The following is a 23925-nucleotide window of genomic DNA, read 5'->3' on the forward strand; positions in this document are numbered from 1 at the left end:
CAACACCAGCAGTGTACACCGCAAGATGCATGCACTGCACACTGTCCTCAGCACGGTAAACTGCAATATCTGTGCAGTAACAGATTCCTGATTCACGGCTCACAGGTGCAACCCATCACTGCCAGGTTATACCTCATACCATGCCTGTCGTCCCCTACACATGTACCACACATGAACAGGGGGGAGGTATCTCAAGGCACCACAGATACACACACCTCCAGGTTGTTGGCACAGCACAAAGCATCAGGGCCTATCCATGTGCAGTTAACAGTGTGTTGGACTGTCTTCTGGTTCATAGCCTGGCACACACAACCCTCCCATACACAGGGAACCCACCTGTCTTCCCCAACAACACTGGGAATATGACGGTCTCTAGATATGTCTTTATAAGGCTGGACTGCATCCAGCCGAACATTGTGTGTGAGCATTACTGTAGCTACAACACACTAGCTGAAAGGTTCCCAGCATGTAGTCAATGAATTGCAGTGGAACAACATGTTACCACTCCCACAACAGGTGGGAACATGCAGCACCTGTTCATCGACTACATGTAGACTCTATGGCCCAGACCAGATGTGTATCCCCCGCTGTTAGGATGATACCATATACAACTCACACTGTATATACACATACCGCATGCAGCCCCTGCACAGTAAGACACAGTCATAATGTTATGCAGTGCAAATACCATTTATTCACTTGAGGCACGTGTCAGACATGGTAACTATTGAAGGTCACAGGTATATATGTGTATGTGTCACACACATACATCATGTGTGCATTGCCATTGCTGGTTTAAGCAATGTCATGCATTGTTATGAACAACAACCCACACATGGGCATTTTGTGTGACACAAATACACGTGGCAGTTGTGGGTTTCCAAAACATACCTATCTGTGCTCTGACAGTAGTAATAGCCCAGTAGCGGAGTGCACTATTGACATTACTGGGCGATTAGCCCTGTTTGGCTGTACTGATAGTGTGGTGACATCACCTGTGTTTACTGGGGGAATATGCAGCATCTGGTGTATTGTATTAGTTGCCAAAAGGAACTGCTCTCTCACACTTGCAATTACACACACCCTACTAACCCCCCCCACACACACACACACACTTGCCATTTGCAGAATTCATACCCCTACCTATGTTATGACAGGTGAGAGAGACGCATTAGCGAAGCGCACTATTCGAATTACTGGGAGGTTCCTCTTCTCTGGCTGTACTTATAGGGTGTTGACATCATCAGTGTTTGGAAAGGGTAATGTTCATCATGTAGTGTGTTCTCCTAATTGCCAAAAAGGCACATATTTTTCATACAGACTTGCAAACACACAAACTCCCCTCATTCACACACACACACTTGCCATTTGCAGGATTCAAACCCCTACTATGTTATGGTTTCCCTTCTCCGGCTGTACTTATAGGGTGCTGACATCATCAGTGTTTAAACAGGGGAATGTGCATCCTGTAGTGTGTTCTCCTAGTTGCCAAAAGGAGCAATTCTTTCATACAGACTTGCACACACACTAACCCCCCCTCCACACACACTGGGCATTTGCAGGATTCAAACCCCTACCTAACTATGGTATGACACTCGAGACGGACGCATTAGCAGAGCGCGCTATTTGCATTACTGGAAGATTTCCTTTCTCCGGCTGTACTTATAGGGTGCTGACATCATCAGTGTTTAGAAAGGGGAATGTGCATCCTGTAGTGTGTTCTCCTAGTTGCCAAAAGGGACATTTCTTTTATACAGACTTGCACACACACTAACCCCTCTCCACACACACTGGGCATTTGCAGGATTAAAATCCCTACCTAACTATGTTATGACTCTCGAGACGGACGCATTAGCAGAGCACACTATTCGCATTACTGGGAGGTTTCTCTTCTCCTGCTGTACTTATGGGGTGCTGACATCATCAGTGTTTAGAAAGGGGAATGTGCATCCTGTAGTGTGTTTTCCCAGTTGCCAAAAGGGACATTTCCCTCACACAGACTTGCACAGACAACAACCCCGCTCACCCACATACACACACACACTGAGCATTTGCATGGTTCAAACCCCTACCTAACTATATTATGACACTTGAGGGAGATGCATTAGCAGAGCGCACTATCCAAATTACTGGCCATCTGTTCTGCACCTGTAGTATTTATAGGGTGCTGACATCATTATTTCTACAGAGGTATGTACATCTAGTACTACCTGTCAGGTGGGGGATAGCATATATATGCATTTGCAGCCACCTACTTCAGAGTCAGATATGCACATCGCACTGGCAGGTTATGTTCTATACCATGCTTTGTGACCACAGGACCTGTAACACACAACACAACCAGTCCAGAACACCTCTCCCACATCCAGGACACACACTTTGCTTCCCTGGGAACAGTGCCAGGATATGCAGGTGTTCACATACACCATTCCAGTTGTTAACATCAGGTACAGGCATATTGTGTGTGGGAACTACTCAGGCCTCTACAACATTACCCTACAGCCACTACAATTTGTGAGTCCATGTGCTATGGCAGAACCACTCACCACAGCCACATGGGGGAATACATATTGCACCTGACCATCTACAACATGGGTACTCACTGTTCCACACCAGAGGTAGACCACCATTGTTGATATCTGACCATACCCACCTTTCCCTGGACATCCATATCCCATCCCCACCCCCAGGCAAGGTTGTCATTGCAAACAAACTGTATTTATCACAAGCAGACTTTACACTTGTGAAGACTGGGGTAGAAGACTTCAAAGGACCCATGCTGGGGGAGTATACTGGCCACTCTGCATAACCCTTGACTATTGCATTCTATGAGCATGTGGAAGGTTTGCATTGATCATGCTATCCCATATATACCCATGACTGCTCCACAACAGGACACCTGTCAGGTGTACACCAGCCATATATGAGCTGTCCAACAGACAGAGTGAGCTAATACATTGCAGAGCTGTAGCCCACAGAGGGAGGACATCTCTGAACAGTACCGGCACAACACTTCAATCCCACATAATCATCACAACACAGTGTTGACAGTGAAATTGTCCAGACAATGCAGATAAGGCTCCCCTCAGTCTGTTATTGATGCCCATTTACTGTTAGAGGTCCTCAGCAACTCTCTTCCAGCACACACCAACAACATGGATGTGGCTTAGCACATTCAAACCCTGGGATCTCCACTGTGTCCCTGCTTGACAGAGGCACAGCACACTAGCCTCACACGATGCCTTATGTGACCTACTTTACAGTGGCACAGTAGCCTACTGTACTGGGGAGGCAGACGCCAAGCACACTCTGGCTAAGCTGTCATTCCCTAGGGCAAACAGCCTAGTGTTGACCTCTACACCCATATGTTTAATTGTCAGATGCACATTATTTGTTGCTGATAGACTGTTTGCAGGTCTTTATTGCCATAGCATTCCCTGCTTGTATGAACAACGTGTGTATGTGTGGAAGATGTTTGCATATGGGAGGTATCCACTATATCACGTATGTCTCTGTAGTCATTTAACTGTGTGCACTGGGCAGATTGCTGTAATGTGGTTGGTTCCTGGAATAACACGTACACATACCAGGTATGTGTGGCCAACTGCTAAACTGTGATTTGGCCTAAGTGTGTGAGCATGCCCAGTTCAGCCTTCCCATGGCATGTTGTCTGACATATGTCTCATTTATCAAAGTGTGCGAGCATGCCCAGTGTGTGCTTTCCATATGTTGAACTCTGCAGCCCACCACATTTGTGGATGTGTGTGAACTTCAATAATATCTCCTGTTTATGGTTGTGTGTCATGTTGTGTAGTTACTGTCCAACTGCTTTGTGTATGAACACAACAGGGATTATACTGTGCCTGCAGGGTTTGCATGGGATACGTTGCATACAGTTGTCAACATCCTTTCATACTGACCTGACACTGTAGTACCGTATAGTGTACTGGTTCAGTACTTTCACTGTGGTGGACAGTATACTGGGCTTTAGTCCTATCACTGCTTTACATTTCCATAGTGAGCACAACAGCCTGGTTATGGGCCAGTTGTGCACATCTAGCCATGCTGCATTATGTTCAGATATGAACTACTTATACCAGGCTTGTCCAACATTGGTAGTGTATTCCACAACATAGGTGTACATTGGCAAACAGTAGCGATGTGCCCTAGGCCATTTCTAATGCTAGTCGGAGAGTGTGTTTGTCCTTTGACACACATTGTAAGTGGAGTTTGCCATAACATATGTCATGGTTAGTATACTGTGCCTCTGTCTACCTGTGACATAACAGTGATACCCAGGATAAACCTACCATCTCCCATCCACTCATCACGATTCCTCTTGAGGTGAATCGATGAGTGACTCTATGGATAACCTGTACTGGGAGTTTACTCATGAGTGGGGGTGGCTTCTGTGTTATGGATCATGCAGTACAGCTTGTTCTATGTATGTCAGTGCTGGGGTTCAGGTCTCTCATGTGCATAGCTCACTGCCATTCAGATTGTACAAGGTGCAGCATGTTCATTGATTCCAGCTTGGACATGGCTTTATACATCAGGCACAGCTTGCCTCTGGGTGGGCAGTATGGCAGTGTGTGGAGCTGCAGTTTGTTTAATCAGGCAACACATGGCATCTGTTCAAGCTCTTTGATACTCCTGGTGAGGTACTGTTGGGGACTTTACAGTTGATGGAGGTGTCTGCTGAGGTACATCCCACAGGGGTTATTGTAGTCAATTGTAACACTGATGAAGGATGACTGCAGAGCCACAATGACCTCCCCTTATCTAGATCTGACAACCTTCATGATTAGGTGGGTATATGGTATGTTTCTGTGAACACTACAGCCACGTTTGTCCAATGCAGGATATCTATCACCTTGTGTCCCCAGGTCTCTCATTACATGTTAGGTACATAATGGGTTAACACCTATGTGGTAATTGGTGGGCACTTACTGTATATCCACGGGGGTTGACTATACACTTTTCTGCAATTAGCTTGCTGACATGGCTATGGCATCAGTTGTCTATGTGGCCCTTTTGTGGTATGCTTGTGTCAGCTGGAGGGTCAGATATGGTGGGCAGTTTGTAGTCCTCTGCATACATGTTCAGACACAGTCCTTCCATGTTGGCCTGTACCTATGGGACATATATACCAAACGAGGGAGGTCCCAGGACCAAGCCTTGTGGCATGCCACTTATATCTGGTTTGTAGTATGACATGGCTGCAGCATGTCTGACCATGTCAGTTCTGTCCTTGGTCTGGTTTGCAACCCCTCTACTCACATAGGGGTTTATATTTAAGCTGGTGAGCATATCTATAATGAACACGTATGGTATTGTATGGAAGCATTTGCAAGGTCCAGCTACGCTGTATGGACCACATTGCCCTCATCAATGACCTTGATGACTGTTTCAAATGAGTCAAACATGTTTAGGGGCAGGATCTGCACTTAAGAAAGCCACACTGGGTAGGGTCCAGTGTCAGTAGGTCCCCAATATTTTTATGTCTGCGGTACATGCTGATCCTTTCCATAGCTGTGCAGACCAAGCTTGTCAGGATTCTGGGGTGGTAGTTTGCAGTATCCATTCAGGCAACACCTTTGTTGAGAAGGACCACTGTTGTTGTACACTGCTCTTTGGGTACATATCCTGTGGTAAGGCTGACATTGAGCAGTAGTGTGATTTGGCATTCCATTCTTCTTGGAGTCCATGTTGGACTCAGCCCAGGACACCATCTCATACCATTGCTGCTGTGTGTTTTGCTTTGTAGATGCTGGCTGTTACCTCAGCATCTGCAATGTCAGGGGGCCAGCAGTCTGCTGGGATAGATATTTTGCATTCTGGGGGGGGGGGTTGCACTGCACCTGTCAGGTTGTATGTTGGCAATATGTGTGTGTGTTTGGTATGTTGTTTGTAATATTTGTGTGATTCAGAGCATATCTGTGTATTCCCAACACAGTTCCTACCATCAGTTGAGTAAGCCTTGGGATTATCCTTAGTGTCCTGTACAATTTGTATCTTCATAGGTTCATACTAGGCTATCCACCGTAGGGCATTTGTAAGCCTAGCCAGAGTGTGTGTGTCTTTTGCCGCCCCTTGCTATGTGAATATTATGGCCATTTATGATTTACTTTACTGTGCCTCTGTCTGGACGTGACACAGTGAAGACCCCCAGTGTACATCTATGATCATCCATCCACTTGGCAATATTCCTGTTGAAGAGTGTCAGTGAGGGGCTCAGCCTAACATGGAGTGGGATTCTGTTCCAGGGTATGGTGAGCCTCTGGGTTATGTATCTGTCCCTCCAGCACATCCTATTTCATTATGTGTTGAGGTTGACATCTGTCACTCTCACAGCTCCAATGGCTTTGATTTTTCTGGGGTGGAGTATGTCCATTACTCCTGTGTTGGACATGGCCTTGTACAACAGACATACAATGCCTCTCTGTAAGCAGTATGTGACTGCATTCAGCTGGGGTTTCTACAGCCAGGCAGCATATGACATATATTTGGGACCCTTTATCCTCTTGGTGAGGTACCTTTGAGGTCTTTCCAACCACTGCAGGTGTCAGGTAAGGTACATCCCAAATGAGGCATTGTACTAGATTATGGGTCTGATAAGAGAACAGTACAGGGGCACAATGACCTCTGTTGACGTAGATGTGAATCCTTTCATGATACGGTGTCCAATATAGACAGTCTTCCTAGCCACATTGGCAATGTGAGTGTCACATAACAGATTACTGTCCACTTGTGTCCCTAGGTCCCTGATTACTCCTTCCATACATAATGGTTTACCACCTATGTGGTAATTTGTGAGTACCTTGTTTGGTATTTGGTGGGACATTCATACTGTCCAGTGTCTTCAGGACGTCTGGGTGGGGTTCCTGTGTGTGAGAGTGTGGTCTGTAGCATGCTACAGACTGTACAGCAGTTTTGCCTATGGTTAGGTGCACATGGGTGGTCTCCAATGCTTCGTGCATTGTCAGTTACCTGGACGTATGGGTGTCTATGCTGAATATGGATACTCCCCCTCCTTTTATGTTTTGGTACAGGTTTTGGGGCCATAACGCATGATATGAGGTATAACCTGGTAGTGCTGGTGTGCTGTCAGTAGGCTTGCAGCAGGTTTCTGTCACTGCACAGACATCGATGTTCTCCATACTGGGGAGGGCCTCAGGAGCATGCATATTGTGGTTTACACGTCTGGCATTGGTCAGCATTACCCTTATGTTTCTTACCACTTATGTTTTCTAGGGTGGTGTGTTAGTCTTTTCAGCCTTGCCTATGTATGGCTCTATGGAGGTGGTAAAAGCCTTATCCAATATCCAGACGCCTAGGGGTAACAGGTGCAAGCCATCCCTGGAACAGCAGCATGGCTTGTCATGCATGATATCCCAAGCAGACAGACATTAAATCCTCTTGGAATGACAGCAGTAATTGTGCCACCTGTTAAAGATGATCATTCTGTGTTTGTACTGTGGCATTATTCTTGGTGAGGGTAGGATGCTGCAAATGGCCAGTGTCATACCGGCCTGGAGTACATACTCAGAGAGCTCATCCATGTCTCTTTTTATGTAGTCCAGGGAGGTACATCTCAGGTCATTCACACCAGCATGGACAATGACTGCATCATATTTCTACTTGCTTTGGGGTGACCTGCGTACTTGTGTTATGTGGCGTATTGTAGCTGCCTACAGGCAGCTTACTGTACCTTTTCCCTTGTTCAGTCTGGTGAGTGGGACAGCAGTGTGTCTGCCTATAGAGTCACCTATTACAACTGTATCAGGCATGTTGTTTCTCCTTCTGGCCTGTGACTGTTTGGCACACCAGCTTTGTGTACTATGTGTTGCATGTGCTATGTTTGGAGGTTGTGGTTGCTTGGGGGTCTGCTTTGGAGACCTCTGTTGGTGTGGTGTGTTTGTAATTAGGGCCTCCGGGAATGTTTTTCTGTGTTTATGTGTTTGGTTTGCAGTTGTGATAGGTCTATGTGGGACTGGGTTTGTGGTGTGTGGGGTTACCTTCTCCGCCTGACTAGTTTTGACAGTACTGAGTTGAGGGAGCTCAGCCTCCGGTTTGGATAAATGGTTGCATCTCTCACATATATTTGTATTTCTTGGGGGGAGTTGAGGGTTGTCTGTGTACTTGGGGCAGGTGTAACATTGCCTCAGGATTCACAGATTCTACTTGTTGTAGCTGGCCTTAGTGGGTTGTATGTGTGGACATATTTTATTGCCATACTACTGATCAGTAATTACTTCCCTTTTTATGTTTGCTCTATCATGTAGTAGCTTCCTCATTCTCTTGCATGGTTTGGTAATGGCTGGAGTCCAGCATGCCAGTTGCCTGCGTGTATGGCATTGTGTCTTGTTGTTATTTGTGATTGCATATTCCAAGCATTCCTGGCTGTGTTCATGGAATGCCTGTATAACAGGTTCTGCGGTGTGGCCCATATTTTTCACCTGCACAGGGCCTTTAATGGATTCCACATCAGTTTGGAGGCGTGCAACTTATGCTTTACACATGTTTTTCACTGTGGTTTTCTGGCCAGGGACTGTGGTCAGGATGTGTATATACAGTGTGATTACTCTATGGTCTGGTCTTACCAGTGAGGGATACACTTCTCATCTTGCCATCCAGTACCCATGTTGCTGATTATCACATCCAGTATGCTTACCCCTCTTGTGGGAGTGGTACGTTGTTCCTGGGCATTTTGGTTTATGGATTCTAGGAACTTTTCTCCTACAGTGCTGGAGCTAGTATAATGCTCTCAGTGTATATCTGGGTATTTTCAGTCAACCAATATAATGTGGTTTGGGGGGCTTGATATATTCATGTATTCCAACATAGGCCAGGTGCAGTTCCTGGTGTTAGGATGGTAGTCTGTAGCAGGCTATAAACTGGGAAGCAGTTTTAGCCACTGTTACTTTTTCCATTGCTAGTCCATGCTGCTTCTTGTTGTGGTACCAACATGGAGGTGTGGTTATCCTTGACAATTATTGCTAGTCACCCTCCTTTTGTAGCTTGTTGCATGTTTTGAGGCTGTACAGCACAGTATGAGGTGTAACCTGGTAGTGTTAGGGTACTGTTGTGAGCCTTGACCCAGTTTCCTGTTACAGGACAGATATCAACATTCTCCATACTGGGTGTGTTTACACTGCACGCATCTTGCTGTTTAGACTTCTGGCATTGGGTAGCATTACATCTAGGTTCTTATCCCTTGTGGTACCTATGGAGGTGGGTTTGTGTTTTGAGCCTTACCTATTCAGGGCACGCTGTGGGTAATGACAGCCTTTGCCAGTATCCATAAGGCCTAGACTGATAGGTGCACGCCACCCCTAGCAGGTGGAGCATCATGTCATGCTCAGCATGTCATCCCAGGCTGGCACACATTGGCTCTCCTTTGACTAACTGCATTACTTCAGCCAATTATTGCAATTGATCATCCCATCGTTATATTGTGGCATCATGCTTGGTGAGGGTAGGATGTTAGTCAGGGTCCTCAAGTGTGCATATACTACATGGTGTTACATTACTTAACACATGGCATTCATGCCTCAGGTGGTGCTGCAGGGCTGCCTCTGTCGGATGCACATATTACACTCCCTGTACATGTTTGAGAGCAGGTTATGTAATTTTAGGCATCCATGTTATTATATGAGTGAGTCAGAGAGGGGTATCATTCCCAAGGTTCCTACTGAGCCAGTGTATGTGCTATGCGTTGCCTCTTTGCCAAGGCCAGGGCATAGTGGGCACGCCTCCTTCTGCCTACTGGGGCAGGCTCAGGTTGTTCCTCCTCCGAGTCACGCTCTGCCTGTGATGGCCTTGGCAATGGTGGGGGGCTGTTTGGCCCGGCCCTATGCTGGTCCTGCTGCAGCTGTTTTCACAAGATCATATTATGTAGCATAGCACATACCATGACAATTTGGGTACATGTAGTTGGCGAGTACTGCAAGACTCCACCAGATGTGTCCAGACACCGGTACCGTGACTTGAGCAGCCTAAACACACGCTCTATTACATTACGTGTTTGTGCATGTGCCTCATTATGGCGTTCCTGTTCAGGTGTGTGTGCGTTTCTGATGGGTGTCATCAGCCATGGCTCCAGTGCATAAACTGCATCCCCCACTAGGTGTCCGTGTGGGATGTCCCCATTGGCAAATGTCTGGTGCAGCTGCGTCAAATGCCAGATATGGGAATCATGGTAGCTCCCAGGGCAGTCAGCACATACATTCATTATTATGCCCTGGGCATCACACACGACCTGGCAGTTGATGGAGGGGAAGCCCTTGCGGTTAATGTAGGCCCTACCCCGCTCACCGGCTGGTGCTTTGATGTGTATGTGCGTGCAGTCTATTGCACCCACTACCTCAGGGTAATCTGCTATTTACTGGAAGAGACGCATATTGCTGGCCAATACCTCACGGGCATTGGGGAAATATACATGATCACCGACATGTGCTGACATGGCATCCACGAACTGGTGCAGTACCCTGGAGGCTGATGTCTGTGATATCCCCATCATATCACCAGTTGGTCTCTGGAAGGTATCTGTTGCTAGTATTCTTAGGCCAACACATACCTTGGTTTCCACTGGGATGGGTTCCCCTCTGTTGGTTCTGTGTGTGAGGCGTGGCCTGCACAGCTCGACAATTTGCTGCAGGAGGTCTCTGTCCACTCTATACCGCTCTACTATCTCCAGCTCATGTAACCCGTGGTAAGTGACCCTGGGCCTGTACACTCTTCTCCGTCTCCTCACTGTGGGTTGTCTGGCACCATCTGCATTGTCACCACCCTCAGCAAGTCACCTATGTCTCCTTATGACAGCTATGGCAGCCCCTAGCATTTCTGCTCTGAGTTCAGCTTTTTCAGTTTTCACTTCTGATAGCTTACTCCTGTCTTGCAGCGTCTCTTGAGAGAAACATCCTGCACTGCTGTTTGCAGAGTTTTAAATGATTAGCTGAGCTACTATTCTGCCTGTGTAATTGCCTGCTTCTAATTGTTTTCACCTGCTAGCTCCAGCAGTATTCCCTGCTAGCTTCCTACTAATTCTTTTGCTTCCTTTTTCCTGTCTGTTTCCTCAGGGGGGAGAGCAATGTGCATACCAGCAGAAACACGCTCACAGTGGCTTACACGCGTGCACACATGCTTACATGGTTCAGAATCTGCTTATTCGGGTTAAAACGCACGCACACAGCGCAAACAGCCTTACAAGTCTGCCAACAGGCTCCCACATGCTCAGTCTGCCCTACACGCGCGCACACGAGTGCAAACAGTCTTAAAAGTCTACCAACACGCTCCCACATGCTCAGTCTGCCTTACACGCGCACACACTGTCCTACCCGCGCCTCATGGCACGCACACGTGCGCATGCACGCCCAACAAGAAACTTTGGTGTAAGTAACAGTGTACACCTTCCATTCTTGACTTTCCCATGCTTATCTTGTGGCATTCCTCTTTCCATGATATGTGTCTGACATCTGTCATGTAACACTGACCTCCAATGAACTGCATTTCTTTCTACCATTCCCCCCTGTGATGTCACCTAGCTCCTACTCTATTCCTCCCCCTTATGTATCTCTTACACTACTCAGAATGTGCTCATTTGCTATGTGACAGTGGAATTCAGTATCCTAACACATATTTACATCAGATTGCCTACTAATGCTTAGTTACATCTCTTAGACTCAGCTTCCCCCCTTAGCAACCACTAAACGGTGGCCATGTTGTTTTTGGTCTGCTGGTCCCTGTATTGTAAATCCATGTATCGCATAAAACCCACATTTGTGGGTTTAAATATTTATTTTTCATATTTGCATCAGGGTACCTTGCCAGTGGCCACATATTTGGCCATTGGCATGTTGCCTGACACATATGCACCCTTTATTTGGAGCTGACATGGCTCCATTGTGATTTTTGCAGAAACGTGCTCAGTTGTCAACTGAGTATATTTCTGCAGCTAAAACGGCTCTTACACGGGCTGCTTTCTGCTTCGTGGATCGCTACTCTACCTCACTTGCATGCCTTTCGGCTGCAAGTGAGGTATTTAGCATATCCACGCCCAGTCCGTGTAAGAGACGTTTTAGCTGGTCTCTTACACGGAGTTTCAGGCTGTTCCTGGATCGCGAGGCTTGCATGGAGTCTTACATGTCTCTTACACTCCGTGCAAGCCTTCGTGAATCCTGCCCTTTGTCTATAAGACAGATCCTAGAGAGTCTTACTGGCAATAGCTAACTAAAGGGTTTCAAGTATTATTATCAAAAGAAGATAAAACAAACATTTTATTTTCAGTTTAACTTCTTTCTCACAATTCTGGAAGATTTTTCATTGGAAATTTCTACACAGATCCTTTCTGACACCTGAGAAACTCTCAAAAAGAACCCTTCAAACAGCAAGTTATGTTGAAGGTGTCATTTGTCCACTAATGCTGACTGGTCTTATATTTTTTATGACTGTACTAATATTAAACCATATTGGAATGAGATTAACAAATTTCTTCAAGCTATCTATACTGATATATTTGTTTTGACAAAGTCTTTAATTTTATTGAATGTTGTTAATAGTAATAATATGAAGAAAGATGACCTGTATTTGTTGTGGACAATGTTAGCAATAGCCAGAAAATGTATAACTAGAAGATGGAACTCTAATGTAGCACCCACAATGGAGGAATTCCTATCATCACTGAAGAAATGCATACTAATGGAGAAAAAAACTAAAGAGTTAAGAACATTTCCTAAGCCATTGGTTAATAGTCCGTGGAGGAAAGTTTTGAATTTGATTGATACCCTACAGATGGAACCAAACTCTTCCTAACTGTCATAGTTTATATATTAACTTACTACTTAACTACAAATGATTTTATCTGAATCCCTTTTGTCAGGCTGAATGTAAATGCTGTAAATAGTTATTTAATGGTATGAATGTATTAAATTATTGTGTTATTTCATCGAAGTAAAAATAATTTGAGTAAAAAAAAAAAAAAAAAAAAAGAACTGTACCCAGATTTTCTGTGGCCACACACATACCCACACACTGTAAGTGGGAAATGTGGAAGTGACAAGTGATGACCTTTCTGGACAGCACAGTAGAATACTAAATTCAAAATCTACCTGTAGCTTTTGTTTATCTGTCTTGGAACAGAATGATTAGGTGCTGTGGTTTTGGAGTTCTGTGCTGAGCAGACAAGGTAACATAAGAGTCTACTTTGAAGTGCTGAGTAGGAAGGAATCGTGACAACTTATAAACAAAGGTATGGTCCAAGGAATTCATTGTTCCACTGTATTCAGCATTCATCAGACCTGTCATTAAGTACAATGCCCCCTTTGGTATGTAGCTAACCAGGCATATCCAACAAATGGAATGTCCACAGAGGTTCTTCACCAAAAGAATACAGGGTGTAAGTAATATGTCCTATGCAGACCACCTCAAGGCCCTATCCCTGTAGTCTGTCTCCTACAGGCTTTTGAGGGGAAATCTATGCCTAGCATACAGGGCATTGTCAGACCCCACTCTGATGGACTTCCTGTATATCCACAAAACAAACAGTACCAGAATTACCTTTTCTAAAGACTTAAACCTTGTCTGTGTTATAACTAGGACCTGCTGGAGAGATAGGCATGTATCCCAGCGACTACACCATCTATGGAACAGGCTCCCCATCCATGTGAAACAGAGTTCTTCCCTAATCCAATTCAAGTGCAACTTGGACAATTGGATGGGAAACCGGAAATTTATCCCTGGTTTGGCACCTATGTCTCTAATGCAAACAGGCAACCTGTAAATGATTTATCTCCCAGGCCCATGCTTACACTTATCAAGGGTATCATAACTTGCCAGAGATTTGGGATGCATGGCTAGGCTTAAAAAGGCCCTTGTGGTCGTTAGCCTAGTAAACACCTATGAACCTATGAACAGTGGTGACTGATAGCAGTGTCAGCCATCTCAGGTACCAAATACATTATTGATCATGGGCAGTACACTAGAATGAATTAGGTCTGCATTACAGTCTAATGAATAGTAGTATTTAGGCACTTTCAAGGTGAAGGACACAGGGCAGTGGGCCACTGAAGGGAGAGGGGTTTTATGAGCCTGAGGGGACTGTTCCAACAAGCAGTCCTCAGCAGGTTAACTGATAAAAGAGGTAAATTCATTGTCCCTTGCATCTCTCAAGACTTCTGATTCAGCCATGGATGAAATCTCATAGCTAGGGGAAGATTATTTCTGCACCACTGCCACCAACAACAACATATCTTGTATAAGTAAAATACTCTCACAACCAGTCCCATGTGGGAGGAGGACCGGTATATTCAGTCACAGGACCAGTGGTCATTAGTGAGTCAATCACTAAATGTAGTCCTGTCAGCTGGGAGACCAGAGTGGGCTCTACTGCTTACACTGATACTGATGGACCATACTGTCAGCTAGCATCTACCACATTCTGAACAAGTTATCACAATACAGCATGGGAATGAGGAAAGCAGAGAGCTCAAAAACTAGGCACGGCAGCGCCAGCACAGAAGGACTTAGCCCTTAACATCAAGCAGGTAGCCATCTTAAGGGGAGACATAAAGGAAATAGTTCCCCATAATTAAATTTAGACTTCAAAGATATCAGATTTAAATGCCTGACTTCAGAAATAGGATCCAGCTAAGCCTTTTATACTACTGTTTATATATCTTCAAATGAGCTTTCCGGCTGACTCGTGTGGGGCTTCCATTGCTGTTAAAAATCAGCCACTTATGAAGGCCTTTAGGATAGCTGGTCACTGAACTGAAGCAATGGCGGTATCAAAACTGACCAGCATAATGTTCCAGTCCCACAAAAGGAAGTCTGCATGTGTTCTTTAGCTTTATTTTGCTGCTACAGTTTCACTTACAGGACCTATATTTTCCTATACTCAAGCAAGGGAAATTTCCTAGCTATTAATGATAGGATGGTAAAAGAACAGTGTGTGTATGTGTATGTGTGTGTGTGTGTGTGTGTGTGTGTGTGTGTGTGTGTGTGTGTGTGTGTGTGTGTGTGTGTGTGGTGGGAGGGATAAGACATGTAAAGAACTGACTGGGTGCTCATGGCCCTTTATCACATTGTTGGACATACTTCATGAACCAAAGAGAATATGCTTCCATGATCATGAATGCATATACTTCTTTTTAAAATAGCCATGTCTCCCACTCTCTACTGAGAACACCTGAAATGTATTTCAAGTTCCTTAACTTGATTGTCATATGATAGCCAACCTATGCATGTTTCAAACTATATGAAGTGATTTATAACAATAAATGTCAGTGACTTAAATCATTATGAAATTTCTTTAAAAATGAGAGTCCTAAAAAATGAAAGCTGCTTTATTGCACTTCTTTCATTTTTGAATAAATGTTTTTGTTGGACATTCAGATTATTTATTTATTTATTTATTTAACATTTGTTAACTGGGAAAGTCCGACTAGGAATGAAGCCAGTTTTCAGCAGATACCCGGGGAGAAACACTCCAGATGCATGTCTTTGTATTTTTTAATATTTAAAACAGTATATCATGTTGCTATTTAACTGTTTAGCAAGGAAGCAAATGGAATAATTGACTTTATGAACATTTATTTATTTTTGCCTTACTTAATTATTATAATCTACACATGAATATGAAAATAAATTAAATGCAACCAATCTGCTATACTAGTGTCAGGTTCAGAATGTAATGGACATTAGATGTTTCAGAGGGTCAATGTCAGTTGGACCTCAAAATGGCATACGTTGGTCAAGATTTTTAGTGTATGTGCGTGTGTGTGTGTGTGTGTGTGTGCACGTGTCTATCTGCTGCTTTTTTATTAGTGCAAAGTGCTAACAAATACATAAAAAGTACTAACTAGTTCAGCCTTGAATGCTACTGGCTAGGTTTTCAGGATAGGTGCCATAACACTGTTAGCATTTTCAAATTTAGTAAGTTTCTCTTCTGAAAGGAGTTACCCAGTTCTTTGGTGCATGGATCTCTACGGGTTTGAATATACAGAAGATCAAGTAATGTAGTGCAGTGCAGTGTGTATTTGAGTGTGTGTGTGTGTGTGTGTGTGTGTGTGTGTGTGTGTAAGGACAGTATATGAGTGGGTACTGTGAGTGTATGTACATGATTTCTTGTTGTGAGTGAATGTATGTGTGTGCCTGTGCATGGAGGATGCCTGCTGCCTGATGTGACCTGTGGCTGTTATAGATGGGGAGAGTGCAGATGAAGAGTGTGCAGGTCTGGTATGTGCGTATGTCTGTCTCTGTATACGCATCTATGTGTCTTGTGTGTATGCATAAGTGTCTGTATGCGGTCTCTGCTATCAAACAGGAGTAGAGCTGCGGTCTATAGCATCTCTAATCTATTAAGCCTCTCCTTTCTGATAGCATAGGGTAGGTATAGTGAATGTGCATGTGTGTGCCTGGGTATGTGCATGCTTATGTTAATGTCAGGGAAAGTATATCTATGTGCAGTTTGTTAGTTACCTGTACTAATTATTAGCACAGGTTGGTAGGGTGCTCATCTGAGCAGTTGTTCAAACAGCCCAGTTTAGCAATTCATAGTCATACACATTATCTGTTAATTAAATGTAGTGCATAACAGAATGTGCGTGACTGAATCACATCATAGCAGAGCACTGCAACTCAGCTGATCTGTGCAGAATGAGTTCTGTTGCTGTGCTTTTAGCTATGAGTACTAGCCTTGTTGTTTACAAGGGGGAGATAGTGAAGGACAGTATTTCACTTTTTAAGGTTTTAGCTTTCCAGCCTCAGAGTCCTGAGTTCAGTCCTGATCTCTGGCAAACAGCTGTTTACAGTTTACATATTCTCTCCGTGTTTATGCAGGTGTCCTGTGGTTTATACCCCAAAAACATGTTAGATGACTAGTTATTCTAAGTTCTGCATTTATACTGTGTTTGCCCTTGAAAAGGGTCCAAGAATAATTACTTAATCAGTGCCTTAAACATGAGTAAAGAAACTCCCAGTAATACTTCTGATAATGTATTTCATTTTGGGATCTAATTTATTGTGTGCACGACTATGTTGCTTGTATGGTTTACTGATATTCATTTCATTTTTGTGCATGCTCATTTTCACTTCATCCTCCCGCCCACAAGCTTCACTTATTTTAGTCCATTTAGTGTTACCTGTGTCAGCAGTCCTTAACAAAGAGAATAATGTGTCATTATATATGCATATCAGCCAACTTACGAGCACTTTTTAATGATGTATATATGTGTGCTATGAAATATTGCACTGAGAGAGAAATGGCCTATCAGGTATATGTATATAAAGTTGATGTATGGAGAGAAACATGACACCTCAGGAGTGTTTATATATGGTTGATCTTGCTCTGAACATTGTTTTTTTTTCACTTTTTGGTTGATTTTATCCTTTTTAAAAAAACATGCTGTTTGTCATGTGACTTTAAACCTTCACTGTAAATGTCTGAAATGTTGATGCAGTCAGTATTTCTAGCGCTCATGTCTTTAATTCTGTATGTTTCATGCATAATGTACAACAGGGGTTCTCAAACTGTGTCACAGTGAGCCTCCCATAAAAACAGAGAAATCCTTGAGCTTTCCCTAGATATCAAAAATTAGTTTGGACCACTCCATACAGAAAAAAAATTAGGCTATAACACACAATATAGTATCTATTTGCAGTACAGATAATTTGACTTAAAACAGTACTCTTTCACTGGTGATTTATATTATAATGTATTGATAACCTGTCATTCTTCATCATTTAGCTGGATCCCACATAAAATAATGCCATGCAGTTGTTTTAAATAAACATAATTTTTAGACTTTCTTGGGCCCCTTCTGAAAGAGGCTTGGGCCTCCCCATGGAGGCTGTCCTCACTATTTGAGAAAGTATGAGCTACAGGTACTTTGCATGTTGTAACATCACAATATTGTATTGTAGAACACCAAACAAAAACATTCCAAGCCAAATAAGGGCCCAGTGTTTTGAGCAATGGGGACTGATACTGGACAGTATGTAATGGACATTGCTTACAGTATTACAATGGTCTGATCTGGTAACAAAGAACAGTCCTTCTGTTCTGTAACATAAGCCATGAACCCTGGCTGTTATTATATTGTGGATAGAGACATTAGTAATTTTATCCAATGGATGCATCCATAAACTTGTTAAGGGGAATTCTGTAGATTAGCAGCTTGGATAGAGATCAGTTTTGACTGCCATAACCTCATTTGCAAAGACATCCTCTGCTCATGCAGCTGACAAAATAAAAATACACTTGCTTTCAGTGTCGATGACATCACATTAACAACACTTAACTTTCTAAATATATTGGTTCCTTTTTCTTACATGCAAATGTACAATGTCCTGAACTAATACAATGTTATCACATTTGAAAAGAATAATATTTTCCAATTTTTTTTAAACGTGTTCTTTTATCTTGTAACTTTCTGTAATGACAGCCTAGATAAAATCAATTACAAAAAGCAGAAAATGTTTAAAGCTAGAAACTCCTTAATAAAAACTATTATGAAGAGTGCTTTTGTCAAAAATAAATAATGCTCTCAGTAAAGGAGGAGAATACAATATTTTTTTCTTCAGTGTTTTGAATATACACACTAATCAGAATTTGTTTTTCATAAAATAGGTCCTCAAGGACCACCAGGCCGTAGTAGTGAAGGTTTTCCTGGATCCCCTGGACACCCCGGACGTGATGGAGTACCAGGTATCCCTGGAAAGCGTGGACCACCCGGACCTACAGGCATCTGTGATATGTCACCCTGCTATAATGCCTATGAGAACAGAAATAATCCATTCTACAAAGGACCAAACTTCTAACATTTTAGAACTCTTCAGATTCATAACAGTGAACTGAAATGGTTCAGCTTTTGCCCTCCTGATGTATTGAAAAATACAAGGGAATACTAAGTCATGGAAAGGACAAATTAAATATCCATGCGTATAGTCTCTTTTTAGGAGACAAATACCATTACTTCCTTTCAACTCATAGACTGATTACAGCCAGATGCTAATTTATGCAAACATCTGCATGTACTTTTTGTGTTATACTGGTTAAAAATGTGCCTTAATATATCCTTCTATACCTCATGACCTAATATAGTTTAATTTTATCAGTGTATCTTCTAAACTAGGATTTACTTGAGAGATTTTTTTTCATTCCAGAAATGATTCTTAAGCTCACGTTTTTTTGTAGATGAAACTGAAACTATTTTTTTTTGAGATGACACTTTTTTTTTATTAAAAATTTCCAGACAAATGTCTGTTATTTAGAGTGCTATAATGTATATAGTGATTATACAGTTGCAAAAAGCCACAGAGCCATACTTAATATTTCTTAAAGTAGACATGACACACAGTTCCACTTGTATAGTGCTACACTCTCTTCTAGTACAATGTGCAATGTATAAAATGGTGCTCTGACTTGCAGTTTAATTTGTGTAGCATATGATTCCCCTGGCTCCTGTCCAGTATATAAAGTTATTGTGAAGACTTGCTGATTATTTATGTGCTGTGCTTTCACATATTAATATTAATTATTCAGTGAATGAAATCATAATAAAAATAATGGTCCGTATCAGTTTGAATGGCCCCTACCAAAGCTGTTTTAGTCCTTAATGTCTACATGGGCTTATTTTTCTCATTCTTGCTGTCTTTTTAAAATATGTAGATTCATGTATCTTTGTAGTTTTTGAGTATTGCCAGTTTACATGTAAAATAAAAAAATAATGGTAGGTTAAATGTAAATGACTTTGTAGAGTAGCAAGTTTGTGTGTTTTCTAAAACTCATAAGCTATTTGAAAAATGTATATTTAGAATGTAAATTGTTTATATGAAGAACTGGTATCCTACGGAATCCACAAGACTGCATAGTTACCAGTGAAGCATGTTTCTTGAACATTTTTGTTATGTATTGTACAGTTTGGCTGGGCCATTCTTTTTGAAAGTAAGTCAACTATGTATTTGTTTTATTAAACGTAGGTGAAAGGCATGGTGATGGAAGCAAGAGTGTCTTGAAGAAGTAGACTGCATATACTAAACATGTTTTCATTAGAAAAATGGAAATGCTTCTTAATTTTTTCCTTTAAAATTATTGATAGGTACATTAACAAACCCTCATCAAAATCTCAGTTTGAAATTTAAAGACAGATGCCTGAAGAAATAATCCATTACTTAAATCAGTACTTGTATGTTCTCAGAGGTGGAGCTCCTGCCTCTAAACAGCACACTTTAAAGTCATTGTGTTGTATCAGAATGACCAATGAGTGTGAGCTAAAACTGTTAAACCAGGTCTAACACTAACAGTATCTTTTATCATGTAAATGATACTGGATTTTTGTCAAACTGTTAAAGACACAACCTTAGATATAAAAATTTTATAACAGTTATGAACAGTGTGTTTTAGTTTGTTAAACTCCAACAAAACAACAATCAATATAATGGCTTGTCACAGGCTATCATATATTTTGTTTATAACATATGCATTGTTTATTAATAGAAATCATATCATCTACTGCTTTGTCTGAGTCGTATCATCAGCAGCAACACGGTGGGTAGCCTGACTGGGAAGTATCTTATTTCAAGACAATAAGGCAAGCTTCAGCATATTTGTAAATGAAAAAGAGTTTTCACATCTCTAGGGGAAAAAAGGTCTGTACTTTAATGGACAGTTTTGAAATAATTCCATGAGGTTACAGATAGAACCCAATCTTCATTCACAGTGCCTTTCACATTGTGGTTCAGGAGTCAGGCACTTGGAGTATGCCTTGTACATCCTGGTGCATGAGTCTTGCTCTTGCACTATGCCTTGTACATCCCTGTACAGGAATCTGGCACTTGCACTATGCCTTGTACATCCTAGAGATCATGCCTTGTACATCCTGGCTCAGGGGTCTGGCACTTGCACTATGCCTTGTACATCCTAGAGATCATGCCTTGTACATCCTGGTGCAGGGGTCTGGCACTTACACTATGCCTTGTGCATCCTGGTGCAGGAATCTGGCACTTGCACTACACCTTGTACATCCTGGTGCAGGAATCTGGCACTTGCACTATGCTTTGTACATCCTGGTGCAGGAGTCTAGCACTAGCACTATGGCTTGTACATCCTGGTGCAGTAGTCTGGCACTTGCACTACGCCTTGTACATCCTGGTACAGGAATCTGACACTAGCACTATGCCTTGTACATCCTGGTGCAGGAGTCTGGCACTTGCACTATGCCTTGCACATCCTGGTGCAGGAGTCTGGTACTTGCACTATGCCTTGTGCATCCTGGTGCAGGAACCTGGCACTTGCACAATCATTAGACACCTCTACCCTATGTAATTAAATATTGAAGTAACACTTCCTCCCTCTGCTTAGCCTGTTTTCCTGGTCATATCACAAGGAACATAAAATTTAAACAACCCAGTACAAAACTCCTGAACGTTGCCAGAATATTTTGTAGCTGCAGGGTTATGCAGCTCATGTCACATTTAACTGTCATAATAGCTGCCTCCTTCTTGCTATCAGCATAGTGATAGCTGTGGGTGGCCAACTGTCACCCTTTAACTCTTAACTTGTGTCTGACAGATGCTATGTCACAGATAAGCCCATGGTAATTAGTCCTAGTTTTTGATATACCTGCAACTTGCAGTGGGGATATATCATTTATGGCTTCTTGTCTAACCTCATAAACCACAGCAGCTTCCATATGAGATAGGTATAATCTCACAGGACTCAGTTTTCTTTCTGTTTATCAAGCTAGTATGAGCTTTCAGTAATAAATTTCTGTAGTACAGAGACCAAAAATGAAAACTCAACACTTTTTCCCATTGGAACATGTGTTTCTAGTCATCTGACAACTGATTTTTCTAGTCATCTGACAATTGATTAATTGAAAAAATGTATGAAATTTCATTTTAATCAAGTAGGATTTATTAAAATACCTGACTGTATACATAGACAATCCTATTGTATATGTCTTATTCACTGTTTATGGTTCATACATTCCACAAGTGAAATCCCTTGATCTGATTGTCTCTAACCGTTACTTATTTATATCACATTATTTTTCTGATAATTTAGTACAGTGGATGCAAGACAAAAGTCCAAAGATTGCTTCATCCAAGACTTATACTTCTGGGCTGCTTGTGTAACCATGGTTTCCCATTAAAATATCATTTTTCACATGAGGTAAAGTGCAGTACCCCATGCACCCACCTGAACTTTTCCACACAGGAAACTTTGTCTCATTTGCAGATCATTCCACCCCAGGGAAAGGAAATCACACTAGCACGTTTGCACTATTAGCACTAAAGCACCAAACTTTAGACTTTCACATATATTTCTTAGACCTTCCCCTTACATAACACAGGCATGCAGCAGTGCAAATGAAGTATGAAAGTGCTAACATGTTGAGGCTACCATATTTTTAAAAACAAGGCACAGCACTGTAAATAAACTCTAAAACAAAGAGATCAATTATCAATCAAGTAGTAACACTAAGAAATAAAAATAAATGAATGAATAAATAAATAAATCTGGAAGTTCAGACTTCAAGTTGAAGAAAAAACATATTATGGTTAGTTGTCTGAATCAGTTCAGTATTAGAAGTCTTACTTCAGATGTTTCCCTTTTGCATTAGTTATAAATGGTTTCTTATTTATTGTACTTAAATTTGTAGGTGTGTGATCTATTTTCTGTATACTGCAACCAAATGACCATTTAAGTTTATTATTACACTCCTTAATAAAGTACAGTATATATATATATATATATATATATATATATATATATATATATATATATTACAGAATAAGCACTAAAATGTTGATAATTCTGGGAATAATATACATTATTTCAGAACTGTTTGCTTACTGCATGAATCAGGTATATGCATTACATCCGTGCAACATCTGCTGAAAAATGCTTACACCTGTTACCATCTAGCTAAGTATGGTCAGCTTTTTCTCTACAGGTTGCCTTTTATTACTTCTGTGCTGAATTTTGAAAATAATTTGTGTACTGTATCTTTTATGTTCCTTTGTGTATTAATAAATATTTGAAAATTTGTCTATAACTGGTGTAGTTTATATGTTTTTCAACTACTCGAATCTCAAGATCAGATATTTTGCTTTTATAGGACTAAATTACACAAACTTACATAAGTAAAATTCATTCAGGTGCAAAGTTGCTATGTTATCAAAATTGCCTTTATAAGTGTTAATCTGGAAAAATATCAGTTCTATGAAGTTTTTTGTTCTTCTAGGATTGAAGATACAAGTTTATATGGTTGTGATCAAAATAAATATCTGCAGATCATCTGAAATTTTATGAACATATGCATTAAAAATACTATTCAATCTGTAATAAAGGCAGGCTCAGAAAATGTCCCTTTGGCTTTAGTTACTGGGATCCATGTTAGTTCTTAGACTCAGTGGAACCATATTTAAGTTTAGCCTTGATGACTGGATGGATAAACATAAATTTACACCAGGGATATTATGTAGAGCTCTGCTTGATTTGTGCGGTAGGAACTATTAAATATTCATAAAGAGATGGCAAGAATTTTTACATGTTTCTGCTTAAAGATGTATATATGGTCCATGTGATCGCTTACTTAGTATTATTCTTATGTTCTTTCCTATGCAGTTATAAGACTATTACAATGCTGGACCTTAGCTTTCCATGTTCTTTTTGAGAATATTGTACTATCACTGTAGCATTTTGAATACTGTGTCATTATTGTTACTGATGATTTTGTTATTGGCTTTTTATCATTTTGTAAAATACTGTCTTATTATCCTTTGGCCCAGATTATGCCTGAAAATGGCCTTCAGACTAGCACTCACACCCAATTAAATATAATATACATCATATATATATATATATATATATATATATATATATATATATATATATATATATAGTCTATATTTAATATC

The 23925-nt window shown here is 41.6% G+C and overlaps 1 protein-coding gene across 1 annotated transcript in view; it reads left to right on the top strand.

The window, feature by feature from the left end:
- Nucleotides 1–22708, top strand: part of LOC122797026 (collagen alpha-1(XXI) chain-like) — a 1114432-nt gene extending 1091724 nt beyond the window's left edge. Inside the window, exon 30 of the mRNA XM_044065795.1 lies at nucleotides 18629–22708. Within this exon, the coding sequence (XP_043921730.1) occupies nucleotides 18629–18819 (191 nt within the window). The 3' untranslated portion in view covers nucleotides 18820–22708. The remainder of the gene's footprint in view (nucleotides 1–18628) is intronic.
- Nucleotides 22709–23925: the final 1217 nt, after the last annotated feature.

Source organism: Protopterus annectens, chromosome 3.part0 (assembly GCF_019279795.1).
Source record: "Protopterus annectens isolate FY-2018-M chromosome 3.part0, PAN1.0, whole genome shotgun sequence".
NCBI lineage: Eukaryota > Metazoa > Chordata > Ceratodontiformes > Protopteridae > Protopterus > Protopterus annectens.